The sequence below is a fragment of the Nicotiana tabacum genome, chromosome 7 (genome assembly GCF_000715075.1).
Source record: "Nicotiana tabacum cultivar K326 chromosome 7, ASM71507v2, whole genome shotgun sequence".
In the NCBI taxonomy this organism is placed as follows: domain Eukaryota; kingdom Viridiplantae; phylum Streptophyta; class Magnoliopsida; order Solanales; family Solanaceae; genus Nicotiana; species Nicotiana tabacum.
The window spans coordinates 165,155,562-165,172,044 of NC_134086.1; the positions used below are offsets into that span (position 1 = coordinate 165,155,562).

The 16,483-nt window shown below is 33.3% G+C and overlaps 1 protein-coding gene across 1 annotated transcript; it reads right to left on the reverse strand.

Annotated features, from left to right (window-relative positions):
• Positions 1–2,778: 2,778 nt before the first annotated feature.
• Positions 2,779–8,269, reverse strand: LOC107793754 (uncharacterized). Its single transcript, XM_016616179.2, has 4 exons — positions 7,975–8,269; positions 7,653–7,886; positions 4,165–4,230; positions 2,779–3,244 (listed from the first exon to the last, which is right to left on the reverse strand). The coding sequence occupies exons 1-4, from the start codon at positions 8,143–8,145 to the stop codon at positions 3,095–3,097; spliced, it is 621 nt and encodes a 206-aa protein (XP_016471665.1). The 5' UTR covers positions 8,146–8,269; the 3' UTR covers positions 2,779–3,094.
• Between the last annotated feature and the right edge of the window lie 8,214 nt (positions 8,270–16,483).

The window sequence follows — 16,483 nt, forward strand, 5'->3', positions numbered from 1 at the left end:
TTTTTTTTTTTTTTTCCCCTTCCTTTTTAATCGTTTCTATGTTCTTAATGGTGCGTGATATGTGCATTGAGTTTAGGAAATTTTTCCAATTAGAAGAGAATTATTCTTATATATGTAATAACAATCCATTTAAAAAGTAATCTGAAATGAAAGAAAAGGGCAAAAGAAGCACAAAATCCTGACATGCACTTTAAAGATTGTGTTTCTCTTTTTTAATTTTTCGTAGCAGAAATCTCAATACCTATAGCTACATGAACTTTTCGTTTGTTATTAGTACTAGGGATCTTTACACAAATAGCCGGTCATATTCATTGTTTACTTTTTTTAGCAATTTATATACATTATACATTGACTATACACATTATAATCAGGGGCAGATCCACCTTTATGGGTGGGGGTGGTATGACACCCGCTCGGTTGGTAAAATTATCATATATTTATATATAAAAAAATTTAAATTAGGTTAAATATATGATCATGCCACCCTCATTCGCAAACTAGATAAAGATGTCATGATTGGTAGACCTTTTTGAAAGTTTTTCTTGTGTGTAAAATTTAAGTTCGAATTTATCTTTAACCTTGTCTGACTTTCCTTTTTCGTTGTGCTTTTTATTTCTATTATCCTAGTCATTTTCCTTTTTGGCTATCTCCCAGATTCGTATTTGTCGTTTATTATTTTTATTTTTTCCCTCTATTCTATTACTTTATTTGTGATATTTAGCAAGAACACTCAAAAAAGAGCCTCCAAAATTTAAAATTTCATAATATAAGCATTTCTCTTAATCTCAAATCTTTTAGTTTTCTTCTTTCAAAATCAAAAAACTTGGGTCTTGATATTTAGATTGAGATCAAAATTAATTTATAATTTGTTTTTTTATTATAACATGAAAATTTGTGTTATTTTATAATTGTTAAATACAATTTAAATCTCTTTAGTAATAAATTATAATAAATATTTCGCAAGCATTAGATTTATGATTTTAAGTTTTGAGATCATACAGTTTATCTAATTATGCATTTATTTATGGGGTATACTTTATCTATTGAAGATATTTTTTTTTTCCTTATTCTGGTCGGTGGAGTTCCCTTATTAAAGATTTTATTTTACTTGTGCAAATTTATTTTTAGCATACAAAAAAATGTAGTTCCCTAGTGAAAATATTGATTTTATTTGTATTATTAATAATAAAAGTGTGATTCCTTTTTTAAAATGTTAATTATATTTGCTTCTTAACGTCTGAGATGTAACTTTCATACGCCAATAATAACATATATACCCAATGAAATTCCATAAGTAAGGTTTGGAAATTTTTTGTAATTTTTATATTTGCAAATAAAGTGCTTATTGAATTGTCCAAATAAACTAAAAAAAAATGAACCGGACAAGCGTTCCGAACGAACTATATATTAGTAGTTATTATAAGGTGTACATTGAAGGAAATTTTGGCACCCGCCACCTTAAATCCTAGATCCGCCTCTGACTATAATACATATATGATTAATATATACATATACATATTCAACTTTCAGTAGATTATGGACATCCCTTTAGAAGATTGCGTTGTGTTCCGGGTTTAGTGTTTAATATGTGGCATAAAAGTCATACTTATTTTATTTGTTTTGTAAATGTTAACAAGTTTATTCAAGTTGTAGAGAATTTATCCAGAGAACACTTTTGACATAAGCTAAAACTTTAGAGTTTTTTGAAACTGCAATTTAGTTTTAAAAGTTAAACCTCATTTCGAAGGCAATTTGCTTATTATCGTATCTAAGACTCTTTTTTTGTTTGTTTTAGGTTGATTTATTATGTCCATATTAATGTTACTAAAAAGTAAGAAATTATATACATAATTTCTATTAAAAGAATATCTTCTTTCTCTAAACCATATTCTCCTCATCCACCGAACCCCAAACGAACCCTTAATTGGAAAATACTATTACAATTATAATTAAATTTAACAATCTCATTCACCGCCAAACTCAGAAAGAATGATTTAGTTCTTTGGTCCTACTTAATTTTTAGGGAACTTTCATAAAGCACTGCAGTTGCCTAATTACCATTTAATTGTTACCAACTTATATCACTTGTATACAGACGCACAACGAATATAGCATGTATTAACAGTATTTATTCGCGCAATTGTATTTGTTCGCACAACGGATATAACATGTATTAACTGTATTCGTTCGTGCAACGAATATAACTAAGGAGAAATATAAGGCGGTATTCGCAAATGAATGCAACCTGTATTAATTGTATTCGTTCGCACAATGAATACAACCAAAGCAAAATACAGAAATACAGAAAATAAAATGTTGTTGAGAGGCGAATACAAGGGCATATACAATAATACAACCTGTATCGACTATACAATAATACAACCTATATCGACTGTATCCATTCGCACAACAAATACAACCAAGGCAAAATACAGAAATACAAAAAATAAATTACTTTTGTTAAGAATCAAACTCAAGGCCTATGCTTACTAAGTAAGCAGGTGCTCTAACCAACTAAGTTATCAGTTCAAAACAAAATTGATCTTTTGTTTTATTACTATAGGTGAATTTGCTATAAAATTCAAATATTGCTAAAGATGGTAATTTTTTGAAAAATATAACTACGAATGATAAATATAGTGTATATATTACCTGTGTGGCATAAATTTTCCAATAAACATACACTGCTATTTGTTCTCTGGTGCTAGTTGCCTCCACAATAATAGTTTACCAATTCTTTTTTAGGTAGACCAAATTGATCCGTAAAAGAGATTTGACTTATGCAAAATCTAACCAATTATATAGACGTATTCCTAACATAAGTTGGATAAGTTGGGCGGTTTACATTTGTGTGAAGTACATTTGACATCCTAGTTACAACCACATAGGTCTAGGAGACAAAGGATCCAGCTTCGACCTGGCGGGATTTAATTCAGTAGATGTAAAAGGGCCTTAACCCAATTATTGGGTTAGGAAAATTTCTATACTATTTGTTTCCGAATAGCATCAGAGTAGCTGTAATCTTCAAGGGGTCATCCCCATCTAGCAGGAATAACACTATGGGATCTCATTTGAAGCTTTACTATTCGGCCATTTAACTCGCAGGTTGCACCCCGCTCCATGCACGACGATCATCATCGTCTGTCCTATGGTTGTGATTATTTTGTAAGTATGATATGCCTGTCCATACTCCTCGAATAAGTAAGATACTAGCAAAAACTACGCTCCCGAGGGTGCAAAATACCTGGAAATGATAAAGATCAAAGTAAGAGAATACTAACTATAAAAAGGAAGTCATCCACGGGACAAGGGGAACTAACGAGCGAAAAAAGACAAGATGGCACACTTAATTTCACTCTAATTACAAGGAACTCAATTCACAGAGAGTCAATAATTCGCTTCATTTTCAATTAGGCCTTGCTCTAGCTTCTTTACTGTAATAATTGATTAATCAACAAAGACAAAGTCCAATTAACAATGCGGAAAATGCTGAAGTAAAAATTTGATTAGTAATGGTGCATAGGTCTAAGCAAGAGTATAATTGAAAATATTCTCATGCTGCAGAGCCTAAGATGAAGTAACATCCTACTAAAGCTTCAAAATGGTTTCAACTCTGTCAGAGACAACAACAACAACATACCCAGTATTATCCCATACCGTGGGGTCCAGGGAGGGTAGTCTAGGGTAGTCTGTTAGAGAATGCACCAAAAATCAATATTGTGAGCAAATGAATCATCAAATGAAAGTCCATGTCAATTTTGAAGTAAGAATCCTTCTTATTTGGTTTAAGCGCTCTCGGGCAGTAGGCACAACAATTAGCAGAAGATTATGTGTTGTAATAAGCAAACAACAAGTTGAGTCTTCTAGACTGTGTTACAGCTATGCACAGTACAGATAAGTTAAGTTTTTCTCATATCTGTTTGATCTGAAGATGTCCAAAATGAGACACGCGCGGACATACACACATATATATAGCAGAAGATCCATTCAGCTTGAAAGAGTAAAATGCTGAATAATTAAAGAAAATTAGAAGAGCTCAATGTATTAACTGAAGACCTACATGCCCATAGGACGTTTCTCACTAGAAGACTATAGAATAGTAAGTACATTACTAAGTAAGGTACCACATTGCACACAAGCACAGAAAAAGAGTGGAAGAATTACCTCAAGAACTGCCTTCGATAGCCACAAAAATGTCAAAATTATAACTCCATTAACAGAAAATGCCACCTACATCCAATAATCAATGTTACTAACTAAACAACCAGCCAATGTGGAAAAATATCAAGCTCTATGTAAGAAGGTCTATTTTCCCACGTTGTACGTCGGTCCACTTGTTTGCAAGAAAATAAAAAGTTTTGGAATAAGAACAAAAATCCATGAAAAGAAAATTGAATAAGAAGCTAATATATTCTCTGTTTAAAATGAAAAGCTAATAAATTCTTAAGCTGGGAATTAAAAAAAAGAATTAAAAATTGCATGGAGTAGGGCTGGGCATATATCGGGTAAAACCGATAATCCGAACTGTTAATTTTTTATTGGGTTATCGGTATCGGGTTATTGAGTTAATGGTTCGGTAACGGTTTAGAATTTTTTTACTATTGGGTTATCGGTTCGGGCCTTGGTTTGCCAATTTTGTTAATGGGTTAACCGATAACCCAATAAGAATTAATAAAATTACGACTTTATCCTTAAGTATATACAAATGCTAGGGCTTCAGTTCATTCTCTCCTATTCTTTCTCAACCCCACTCTTCAGTTGCTTCATCTTCATTCTTCATATACCTTACTAGTTACTCCTAGCATAAGTCTTTAGTATGCTATATGTGAATTCTTCTCTTTTTTGCTTAACTCCGGTGAATTGTCTTTTCTTTTTTGCTTAGCTCTTGATTGAGTTATCTTATCAGGTAAACCGATAACCAAACCGATAATGATCAATAACCGATATCTTATCGGTTCGGTTATCGGTTTATCAAATTTGTAAACCGATAACCGATATGCTAAACCGATAATATTCATAACCGAACCGAACTGACCGATACCCACCCCTAGCATGGAGTGTGAGCTAGCTGTGTTATCAAAGGTGAAGCGCAAAAAAACTCCAAGGTCTGTTGGGGCTTTAAGCGCAAATAAAGCGTGGGCTTTAATGAAGAAAGGTGCAAATGGAGAGAAACTACAAATATGTATATGTAGTCCAAGACTAATATCTATAAGCATGAATACCAAATATATACACAAAGAAATCGAAGAAAATAGTGAAATATCAATTATTTAGTGTCGCCTCTTCAGGATTACGTTCATTGGCAAGGAAAAGTATGCCTTAGACCCTTGATGACAACACTAAAGCGCCCGCTAAGCGAGGCGAAGCGCACAACATGTTGTGAGCCTCGCTAAGCGTGCCTTTGATAACACTCGGCTAGCATAATGAATTATTGAATAAGGAGCTTATAACTCCTTGCGCAGGGACTGAGGAAATTAATAATGCAGGATATGTTAGCTAACATATGGATTGCTCAGTCCCTTCCATCTATTTCCACTGAAAGAGAAGTTTAAAATTCTCTATTATAATCTTCCGATTCCTCATGGAGAAATATTCCCTTATTTTCTTGATAGTCAATTCTAATCTACTGAGAGCTGATCAGCTAGTCTTCCATTGAGAGAGCAATGCAGCTAACCATGTGATATACATTACAAAAGCAGGTGTTCGATTTACTATTGAGTTGATACTTAGATGACATACAGAAACAGGGAGTCTCCAAATCAAAGAGAACAAAAAAAAACATCTGAGAAAACATTAAAACAGAATCTTCTTGATAACTTAAGAAAATGTAAATTAATGGAGATCGTATACATTTAAAGCAAAACAATGTTTTCTATATGTAAACAAGAAACCTAATACAATTAACTGTGTATAAATACAAAAGGGAGGACTAGATATTGACATATGTAGGATGAATTTAAGAGTGGTTCTTCTGAAGACATTCGTACCAAACAGATTTTAAGATTATTTCTCCTGGAAAATTTATTATCAACATAATCTCATATCAGCATTTCTGCTATGTTACACATCAAGAGGGATGCTAATTCTAAATTGGAAGGATGAAGTAGAAGTCTATTTATCCACAAAAATTAATTTAGGATCATCACTGCCTAAGAACATGGTGTCACTGTAACTTCATTTGCCATGTCATCCGTAAAGAACGTGAATATACACAAAATCTTAAGTCTTCCACCAATAACATGCTTGTGCAGGATGACCGTATTTGCTACAACAATAATCAAGTCAACTTCCTTATCTAAACTTCCTTACATCATCTCTACTTAAAAGTATATTATCTAAACTTCATTAGAGAGCGAGACATTCACATTTGCACATATTGCAGCTGAAAGGGTTAACATTGTAACTCTATCATAGTAAAAAGGGGCTGTTTCATTTTAGGTACAGTTGATCATAAAAATCCAAATGGATTCACGGTGGCCCTCTATGTGACGTGAAATCCAGCAGAACCCCCGAGATCTTGCACCTTTTGAGTCATTAAGATCCATATAAACATGCAATACTCATCCACTGCCATTCCCAATATGCCTTTAAAGATGCATCAGTCTTCGCAGGCTAAACTTGCTAGGATACTAGGTAATATTTGGTAAAATTGACTGATGTTTTATCCTTATGTTATCAAGGTTTTATAACGAGAGATAAGAAAATTCTAGCCATGTTGGAGAGAAAGAAACTCAAGGTACTTTGAAACTAAAAATAAATCAATCAGTATGATAAAGTAATGTGTCTGGCACTGCTCTTTGTTGGTGTAAGAAAGAATCACGCGATGCTGAAGATCTTATAAATTTTGTAGGCACCCTAAAGAACTGATAAGGGAAGCTACTGTGGTTTTTGTAGGCATCATTCAGGACTAGCAGGGACTCTTTTCTGTTTCTATCGTACTATCTGCAGCACTATCTTAGTTTTGTGATGCTTAGTACTAATAAAATAATCTGTTACCAGAAAAAAGAAGAGGAGCTAACTCTATCCGTAATAAGGGACAAAGTAACAGGACAATTAAAAGCATTACATCCAAGAAAGAAAATCAATGAATTCCTACTATCCGAGTGTTAGTGGACTGATAAAAAGTTAATAATGTCGCTGACGATGTTTTCAAATCAAATCACCATTCGAGATGGAAAAAGAAAAGACTCACAGGAATTTTAAGCACCTAACATCTGTACTGAAGACGGTGATCATCTTGCTACTTACTCTATCTCTGTTTTACTTCGTTTTTTCCCTCACAATGTCACATTTCTAATGCTAGCATGCCTAATCCATTAGTTTCCTCCTAGTGACTAAAAAAATTCAATTACATGTCGATTTGATCGTAGAACTATGATATACTTTAATAGCACGAGCTTAATATTAGCATTGGAATGAATCACACCTGAACAGATTGGAACGAGTATAAAGGATTCATATAGTCGACCACAAATAATTAGGGACAGAGACATAGTTGATTGATTGATTGATTCATATAAAACTGAGCTCAAATATCAAAGTTATTATTCTAAACTCATGGAAAGCATGATTATAAAAGCTTCGATTTTACTAACAATAAGCAGAAGAAATTCATATTGAACAGTGAAAATGAGATTTGAGCAGCAGGATACCAATTGACTGGAAATTGAAACAGGCAAAACGGACCGGACAGCTTTCCTAGCTTTTCGAGAAAGCTTTTTGAAAACGTTCTGAACAAATTTAACCAGCAGATCTAAACTTCGATCCTCCTCTTCTTCGTCTTCATCATCTTCATCTTCGTACTCTTCATACACATAGTCTCCAGTCACTACGCTGCCTCGATCACGCCTCCAATTTCGTGAATCCCCAACCAAATCATCACCTCTCTTTAAAAAACAAATCCCAAGTACCAAATAAGCATTAATTAAAAAAAAACGAATTAAAACTAAACGGGTCAAAATAAACAAGAAAGACCTGAGGAAAATTGGAAATGCGTCGTCCTGAGGCTTGAAGGTGAAAACTAGAGAGTGGACGGTGATTAAAATGAAGATGGGTAAATTGGGTATGAGGGTTTAGGGAGTTGGAATGGTAATTTTTGTAAAGAGGAAAGTGAAAATGATGAAGGGATTTTATGGTGGACTCCATGAAAATGAGTAGCAGTTGTATTGTTGAAAATCCAAAAAGAGCCGCAGGTTGTTTTGCCACCTTTTCCCCATTTTTTCTCTTTCTTGCCCTCTCCGTTGTGCCTTTTTCCTATGCTTTTCTTCTTTCTTTTTTCTTTGCTTCAAGTATTTTAGTTCCCAAATTGAGTGGGCTGATTAATTTACAACTTGTTTGGATGGTTGTTATCAGTTGTATCGTATCGTATTGTTACTTTAAATACAATGTTTATTTTGATTGTTACTTAAATTTTATTGTATCGTATACTTAAATTTGTCGTTACGTAACAATGAAATGTGCCACTTTATGTAACGACCGATTTGGTGTGGTCGCGTCGTTTTCTTGTGTTTTTCTCTCAATCTCACCCTTTATTATTATTAAATTATTTTATTTTATCATTTAACCTACCTTTTTATATACCATCTCATAATTTTTCTTTATAATATTGCAAGTTTATTCATCATATTACTGGTACATGATACCATGAAACGACGACAAAACGACACAATCCATCCAAACATTGTATTCATCAAACGATACAGTACAATACAATACAATACAATACGATACATTATGAAACGATATGTAACAACCATCCAAACAAGTTGTTAAAGAAGAATTAAACTAAATAGCCATTCGACTTAAACTAAAAATAATAACCAACCAATATCTATCTATATCTATCTATATTATTATAAAGTACGAATAATTTATGTTAAATGTTGAAAGATTAAAATATTCTCAAAACATTGATCCACTTTTATAACCTTAAATATTTATATAATTTGAAAATATAATTGTAAATCGTTTATGGCTAGAATTCTTTTCCCATTTAAAGTTTAAACTACACATGAGGCAACCGTAAAAGTTGCAATTCTTCTCGATTTTAACTTAAAACAAATTTACAACTCCTTTTACGTTTTGGAGAATCTCTTATTTCGAGCACTTTCTTATTCCTTTAGTTTAGAAATCTTTTTTATTCTTTTAGCTAGGAGTCCTTACTTTTTTTTTTGGGTTGTCTATTTCAATTATACAATTTTACCTACCATAATTTTTTTTCCCGAATTATATAGGCGAACACATTTATATAAGAAGGTATTATTCTACGGTCTTCATCATCGAAAATCTGGATAGAGCTGCTACAAAAATAAATTTGATACTGAACAAAATAGTTATTTAATTATTTTACTAATATTAGTGAATAGTCATTTAATTTTCTTAATATGCACGATTTCAAAATCAGCCAAATTTTGCATATTAAATTCTTCTTATTTAAACTATAGATTTGTTAAAAAAAATACTCTCTCCGGTCCATAATAAGTAATTTTTTGACTTTTTTTTAGGTCCAAAATATCTGATTTTTCCAGATTTCAAGAATGAACTAATTAATTTTTTCCTACATTACCCTTGGAGTAAATAGTGTTGGAGTATGTATTAGGAGTATTTATGTAAAGAGATAGTAAAGGTTAATATGGTCAATTTTATTACTAATTAATGTTAAAAGATGGATTTATTAATTTATGTAAAAACATCCAAAAAATTACTTATTATGGACCAGAGGGAGTAATGAATAAGATTAGTAAATTTAATTTTAAATCCTTCGAGAACTTTCAACTCCTTTTAAGTTTAGAAGTATTCCTTGTTCGGTTAAAAAAATGTTAGGTTTTAATATGTATTTTTTATTCCCCTCTTTTTCTTGGGTTGCAGTAAGACTGAAAAAGGTTTTATAATTGGATCCCAATTAATCAAATCGCTACCAGTAAGGCATTTAATATTTAGATTAGAAATATTATATGGAAGAGAAAGTAATAGCTTTAGAGGTGAACCATCAATTACTGCCAATAGTTCCAAATTTAACGAGAATATAGACTATAAATACATACCTGATAGAATTATACTTATGACATCAAATGAAAATTATTCAGCTAATAGAAAATATGAAAACAAAAATAAATCCAACATTTGACGATTTTTTCTTCATTTCAAAAACTGAGAAAAGCATACAATAAGAGATTTTAGCCCTCATTAAGAACAGTTGACTATCATACCCCAATGATGATAGTAATAAAAGTTGCTTAATAAATAAAATATGTGTATCATCAAATAAAAATGCGAGTTGACCAAAATATATGATGAAAAAAATAATCTTAACTAGCACAATATGTCGATCAATTAAATGAGATATCCGTTGTCAAGTTCCCTAATGGAAGTAAAATATCTTTTAATTTTGACTTCGCTTAAGATGATACCAACAACTATTATAGTATTACTAGGAAGATACTTAAATACTTAGCAACAAATGACCCTTCACCACAGAAGCTCCTTGTGATAAGATAATAAATGAATAGTCGGATGGGTAAAGTGACATAATAAAGCGAAAAACGTTTGTTATATGAAGTTATAGAAAGAAATATCTTTTCAACATATCTTTTAATTAAAGCGAGAGATATACGTGCAAAGCACGTACATAAAGACTAATACTATATTAAAAGCACGAAGACTCTTAGCCAAATATCGTTCGTCTTTTTTACCCTTTAAAAATATATTTTATATTGGATAAAATAGTAATTTAAGTTATTTGCCAAAAATTTAGAGCTACAAAATTAATTCAATTTGTATATTAAAATACTTTATTTAAACTATGTAAAAAGTTCTAAATTTAGAATTTCATAATCAAATAGGATTTTACCAAAATGACAACCTAATTGTATGGACTTTGAACCAAATACTATTTGACTTCCCATTTAATTGTTGTTCACTTTTTGTGTGTGTACGTGACCTTCTTTTTTTAAAAAGAACTTCGTGTTATGAATAGTTTGTACATTAGATACTACTTTGGATACTACATTAGATGCTACATTGGATGTCCATGTTGTGAATAACTTAAAGATTAAATTTCCTACTTTATGTCCATCATCTTTACTTTTTATGCCTATAAAAAGTCATGTAATTGCAATGGAAAAATACACCAAAGTGAAAGAAGAAAACACTTCTCCATTCTTTCTATCTCTTCTTATTTACATTTTACCGCATTACTTTTATTTTATAGCTATGCATGCAGCATTGTCTTCATACAATATTGTTGGAATATTCTCTTTCAAAGAAAGACCACATGTTTGCTGAATGTGTTGAGTTATAGATCTTAACCAAACGCATTCTCGACTTGCTTCGTGAATGGCTATTATCTCTGCATGATTTGAAGAAGTAGCAACCATAGTTTGTTTTGTCAAACGCCATGATATGGATGTACCTCCACTTGTAAATAAATAGCCTGTCTGAGATCGACTTTTGTGTGGATCAGACAAATATCCTGCGTCTACATAACCAATCAATGATGGCTTGGATTCATTTGAATAAAATAACCCATATCAATGGTCCCTTGGAGGTATCTGAATATATGTTTAATACCATTCCAGTGTCTTTGTGTTGGCGAAGTACTAAATCTTTCCAATAAGCTTACTGAGAAAGCTATATCTGGTCGGAAATTATTGGCAAGATACATTAATGCCCCAATTGCACTAAGATATGGTACTTCGGCACCGAGAAGCTCTTCATCATTTTCATGAGGTCGGAATGGATCTTTCTTTATATCAAGTGATCTCACAACCATCGGGGTACTCAATGGATATGACTTATCCATATAGAATTGCTTTAAAATCTTTTCGATGTATGTCGATTGATGGACAAATATTCCATCTTTCATATACTCAATTTGTAGACCAAGACAAAAATTTGTCTTTCCAAGATCTTTCATTTCAAATTCTTTCTTCAAACAGTCTACTGTTTTTGGAAGCTCCCCAGGAGTTCCAATGATATTTAAATCATCAACATATACGACGATTATAACAAATTCAGATCCAGACCTTTTTATAAAGACACATGGACAAATTGGATCATTCTTGTACCCTTCTTTCAACAGGTATTCACTTAGGCGATTGTACCACATACGTCCTGATTGTTTCAATCCGTATAAAGACTTTAAAGCTTTATTGAACAAGTTTCTCGAAAATTTTTATATGCTTCTGGCACTTTAAATCGCTCAGGTACTTTCATAAAAATTTCATTGTCTAATGATCCATACAAATAGGCTGTAACAACATCCATTAGATGCATATCAAGTTTTTCTTGTACTGCCATATTTATGAGATACCTGAAGGTAATAGCATCCACTATAGGAGAATATGTCTCCATATAATCAATTCCATGCCTTTGGGAAAACCTTTGTTCCACAAGTCGTGCTTTATATCTAACAACTTCATTTTTATCATTTCGTTTTCGCACAAAAACCCATTTATACCCTACTGGCTTTATGGCTTCAGGTGTTCGAACTATGGGTCCGAAGACTTCACATTTTCCAAGTGAAGTTAACTCTGCCTGGATAACGTCTTTCCATTTTGGCCAATCATTTCTCTGTCTACATTCATTGACAGATTTTGGTTCAAGATCCTCATCTTGTTGCATTATTTCAACAACAACATTATAAGCAAAAATGTTATCGATAACAATATTATTTCGGTTCCATCTTTTCCCGGTTGAGACGTAACTTATTGATATCTCTTCATTTTCATTATTTTTAGGTACCTGGACCTCCCCTAAGGTCTTATCATTTGTTACGTCTTGGGGCTCTTCTTGAGCCACTACCTCTGTGTTATGTTCACTTTGATCACTTGCTCCTTTTCTTCTTCGAGGATTTTTATCTTTAGAACCGATTGGTCTACCACGTTTCAAGCATGACTTAGACTCATTTGCTTTAATTAATTGTTCTGTCGGGATATCAACTCGAATTGGAGCATTAGCAGCTGGAATATGTGACTTAGTCACCCTTGGTAGGTTAGTGAATGCATCTGGAAATTGATTTGCAATATTATGTAAATGAATAATCTTTTGAACCTCTTGTTCATATTGATTTGTTCGAGGATCTAAATGAGACAGTGATAATGCATTCCAATCTATCTTCTTTTTCAGCTGCTTATTTTCTCCCCCTAATGTTGGATATACTGATTCATTAAAATGGCAATCAGAAAATCTTGCCGTAAATAAATCTCCAGTCATCGGCTCTAGATATTTTATAATAGAAGGAGATTCATATCCAACATATATCCCCAACCTTCTTTGAGGACCCATCTTTGTGCGTTGTGGTGGAGCAATTGGAACATATATCGCACAACCAAAGATCCTAAGATGGGAAATATTTGGTTCCTGACCAAAAGCTAATTGCAATGGGGAGACTTTATGATAACTTGTGGGCCTTATCCGCACAAGTGTTGCTGCGTGCAAAATAACATGACCCCATACTGAAATGGGAAGTTTTGTTCTCATAAGCATTGGTCTAGCAATTAATTGGAGGCGTTTGATCAATGATTATGCTAGACCATTTTGTGTATGAACATGAGCAACCGGATGTTGAATTGTTATCCCAGTTGAAATACAATAATCATTAAAGGCTTGGGATGTAAACTCACTGGCATTATCAAGACGAATTGTCTTAATTGCATAATCTGGAAATTGTGCTCTTAGCTTTATTATTTGAGCCAACAATCTCGCAAATTCCATATTGCGAGTTGATAGTAAGCACACATGTGACCATCTTGTAGATGCATCTACCAAAACCATATAATATTTGAATGGTACACATGAAGGGTGAATGGCCCACATATATCACTCTGTATACGTTCCAGAAATACAGGGGATTCCATCCTAACTTTAATAGTTGATGGTCTAATAATTAATTTTCCTTGAGAACATGCAGCACAAGAGAATTCCTTAAATTGAAGAATCTTCTGATTCTTCATTGCATGTCCATGTGAATTTTTAATTATTTTACGCATCATATTAGAACCAGGATGGCCCAACCGGTCATGCCAAATAATAAAATTATCTTGATTAGTAAACTTCTCGTTTACTACGGCATGTGTTTCAATCCTGCTAATACTTGTGTAGTATAAGCCGGAGGAAGGAGCAGGTAACATTTCAAGCACATATTTCTTACCGGACATTATTGTAGTAATATAAAGATATTCCTTTTCATCATTTGTAGTCTCAATATGATAGCCATTTTGGCGAATATCTTTGAAACTTAATAAGTTTCTTTGAGATTTACTACAATATAGTGCTTCATCAATAGCCAAATTTGTTCCTCCTGGTAGTAATAAATTGGCTCTTCCAGAACCTTCAATTAATCTTGTACTACCGGATATTGTATTAACATTCACTTCTTTCATTACCAAATAAGAGAAATATCTCTTATCTTTTAAAATAGTGTGTGTTGTAGCACTATCCAGAAGACATATATCATCTTTATTAATCTTAAGTCCAACTGAAGACTGGGGAATTTTCATATTCTTCATAAAAAAACAAATAATACATCATAAGAAATATGAAAGACAAGCAGGAAAAAAACATTAAGAAATACATTAGAAATGTAGAAACTAGCAACACATAATTCATTAGGAAAATACACTCAAGAAAAATAAACTAGTTGCAAACATAAACATAGCAACTTTTATAGCTTCATTCCCTAGTAAGATGATTAGTTCTTCAGTCAATATCCTCAAAGAAGTCCCCAACTTCTAAATGAGTAATATTTGTTAGGCCTTCAAAATCATCATCTTTATATGCAAGATGTGCCTTAGAATCATATTTATTTGAGGGACCTGCTTCATCATCATTATTTTGAAAGGTCAAGTGTGCCTCCACATTATTTTCTTTTTTCTTGAGGGAGGCTTGATAAAGTTTGACAAAATGTTCTGGCGTACGACAAATGCGTGCCCAATGACCTCTCATACCACATCGGTGACACATACTAGCTTTACCTTTTAAATGATTAATCGGGAGTCGTGATGGCGCCTACTGTCGGAGCTAGGCAAGCCAACCTTAACATAACTTTTCAACTAATTTTCAACAAGATAATAATAAAAACAATAAATTCAAGCGGAAGCCTTAATTTAATATTAACTGAACGAAAATGCGGAAAAAATTAACATCATCCTCTACCCAAGATTTAGTGTCACAATACTCACGGACTACTATAAGATACTACAAATAAGAGTTTGAAAGAAAATACATAAGGAGTCTGCTTCGATACAATGAAAACAAACAGAAATGAAATAGATGAGACTCAGGGCCCACACACGCCAGCGAACTACCTAGGAGTCCCTGGACTGAAGGCACGCTCCCAATCTACTACTACTGCAGTCCGCAAGCTACTCCCGAATCTGTGCACAAAAAGGGCACAGAAGTGTAGCATCAGCACAACCGACCCCATGTGCTGGTAAGTGATTGGCCTAACCCCGGCGAGGTAGTGACGAGGCTAGACCGGACCTACCTCAATTAACCTGTACAGATATATGTGCAACAACAGAAAGATATGCAGAATTTAAACAGATAATAGGGAGGGGACATGATGTGGGGTGTAACAATTTAGATATAAGACCAACGAACAGAGAGATGGAAACTGAATAATTAACATCTATGAAAGAGAGCAAGTGAATCAACAACTCCACGACACCAACCTTCGTGCTTTTACTATCAATTCTCACCAAAACTGTCAAATATAGTGCACGACATCATCCTTCATGCTTTTCCTCACATAACTCTCACATCAAGGCACGGAATGACCCTTCGTGCTCAAATAATTAGAGACATGGCACGGAAAGACCCTTCGTGCATAATTATCAAAACATGGCACGGAAAGACCCTTCGTGCATAATCGCTCTTCCTCACCCAATCATCAGTCACAACCAATCGGGGAAGGGAATATACAACAAGATTAAACATCCCGGCAAGGGAGAACAAATTAACAATAAGTCCCGGCAAGGGAAAAATACCACACTTCCTTCTTTAACTCATCTGCTTCTCAACTATCACTTCATAATTATATTAGCAAGTAATTAGCTCAATTGTTTCACATCTTTCGAATTTAAAAGCAACTACGACTCACGGTCATGCTAGACTCCGGTGCATAGATAACTGTCACCATGCCTATACACCGCACTCCACAGTTAACACGTAGCAAATAACATCCAAATCCTAATCCCTCAAGCAAAAGTTAGAACAAACACACCTCGAATGCTCCAAACTCAACTCACGCTTCTAGTATAGCTTTACCTCTTGATTCCACCACCAATCCGCTCGAATCTAGTCATAAGTTACTTAATCAAATTAATAATTACTAAATGAATCACCCCCAATGCATGAAAATATATTTTTCAAGGTTTTTCCCAAAAAGGTCAAAAATACCCCCGGACCCACGTGGTCGAAACTCGAGGTTCGGACCAAAACCCGGTTACACATTCCCCCATGAATCCAAATATATGATTTGTTT

Coding starts and splice junctions, on each gene's coding strand:
- LOC107793754 (XM_016616179.2), bottom strand. CDS start 8,145: ATGGAGTCCACCATAAAATCCCTTCATCATTTTCACTTTCCTCTTTAC. Junction 7,887..7,974: donor GCATTTCCAATTTTCCTCAG/GTCTTTCTTGTT, acceptor TGTTTTTTAAAG/AGAGGTGATGATTTGGTTGG. Junction 3,245..4,164: donor TATCGAAGGCAGTTCTTGAG/GTAATTCTTCCA, acceptor TATCATTTCCAG/GTATTTTGCACCCTCGGGAG.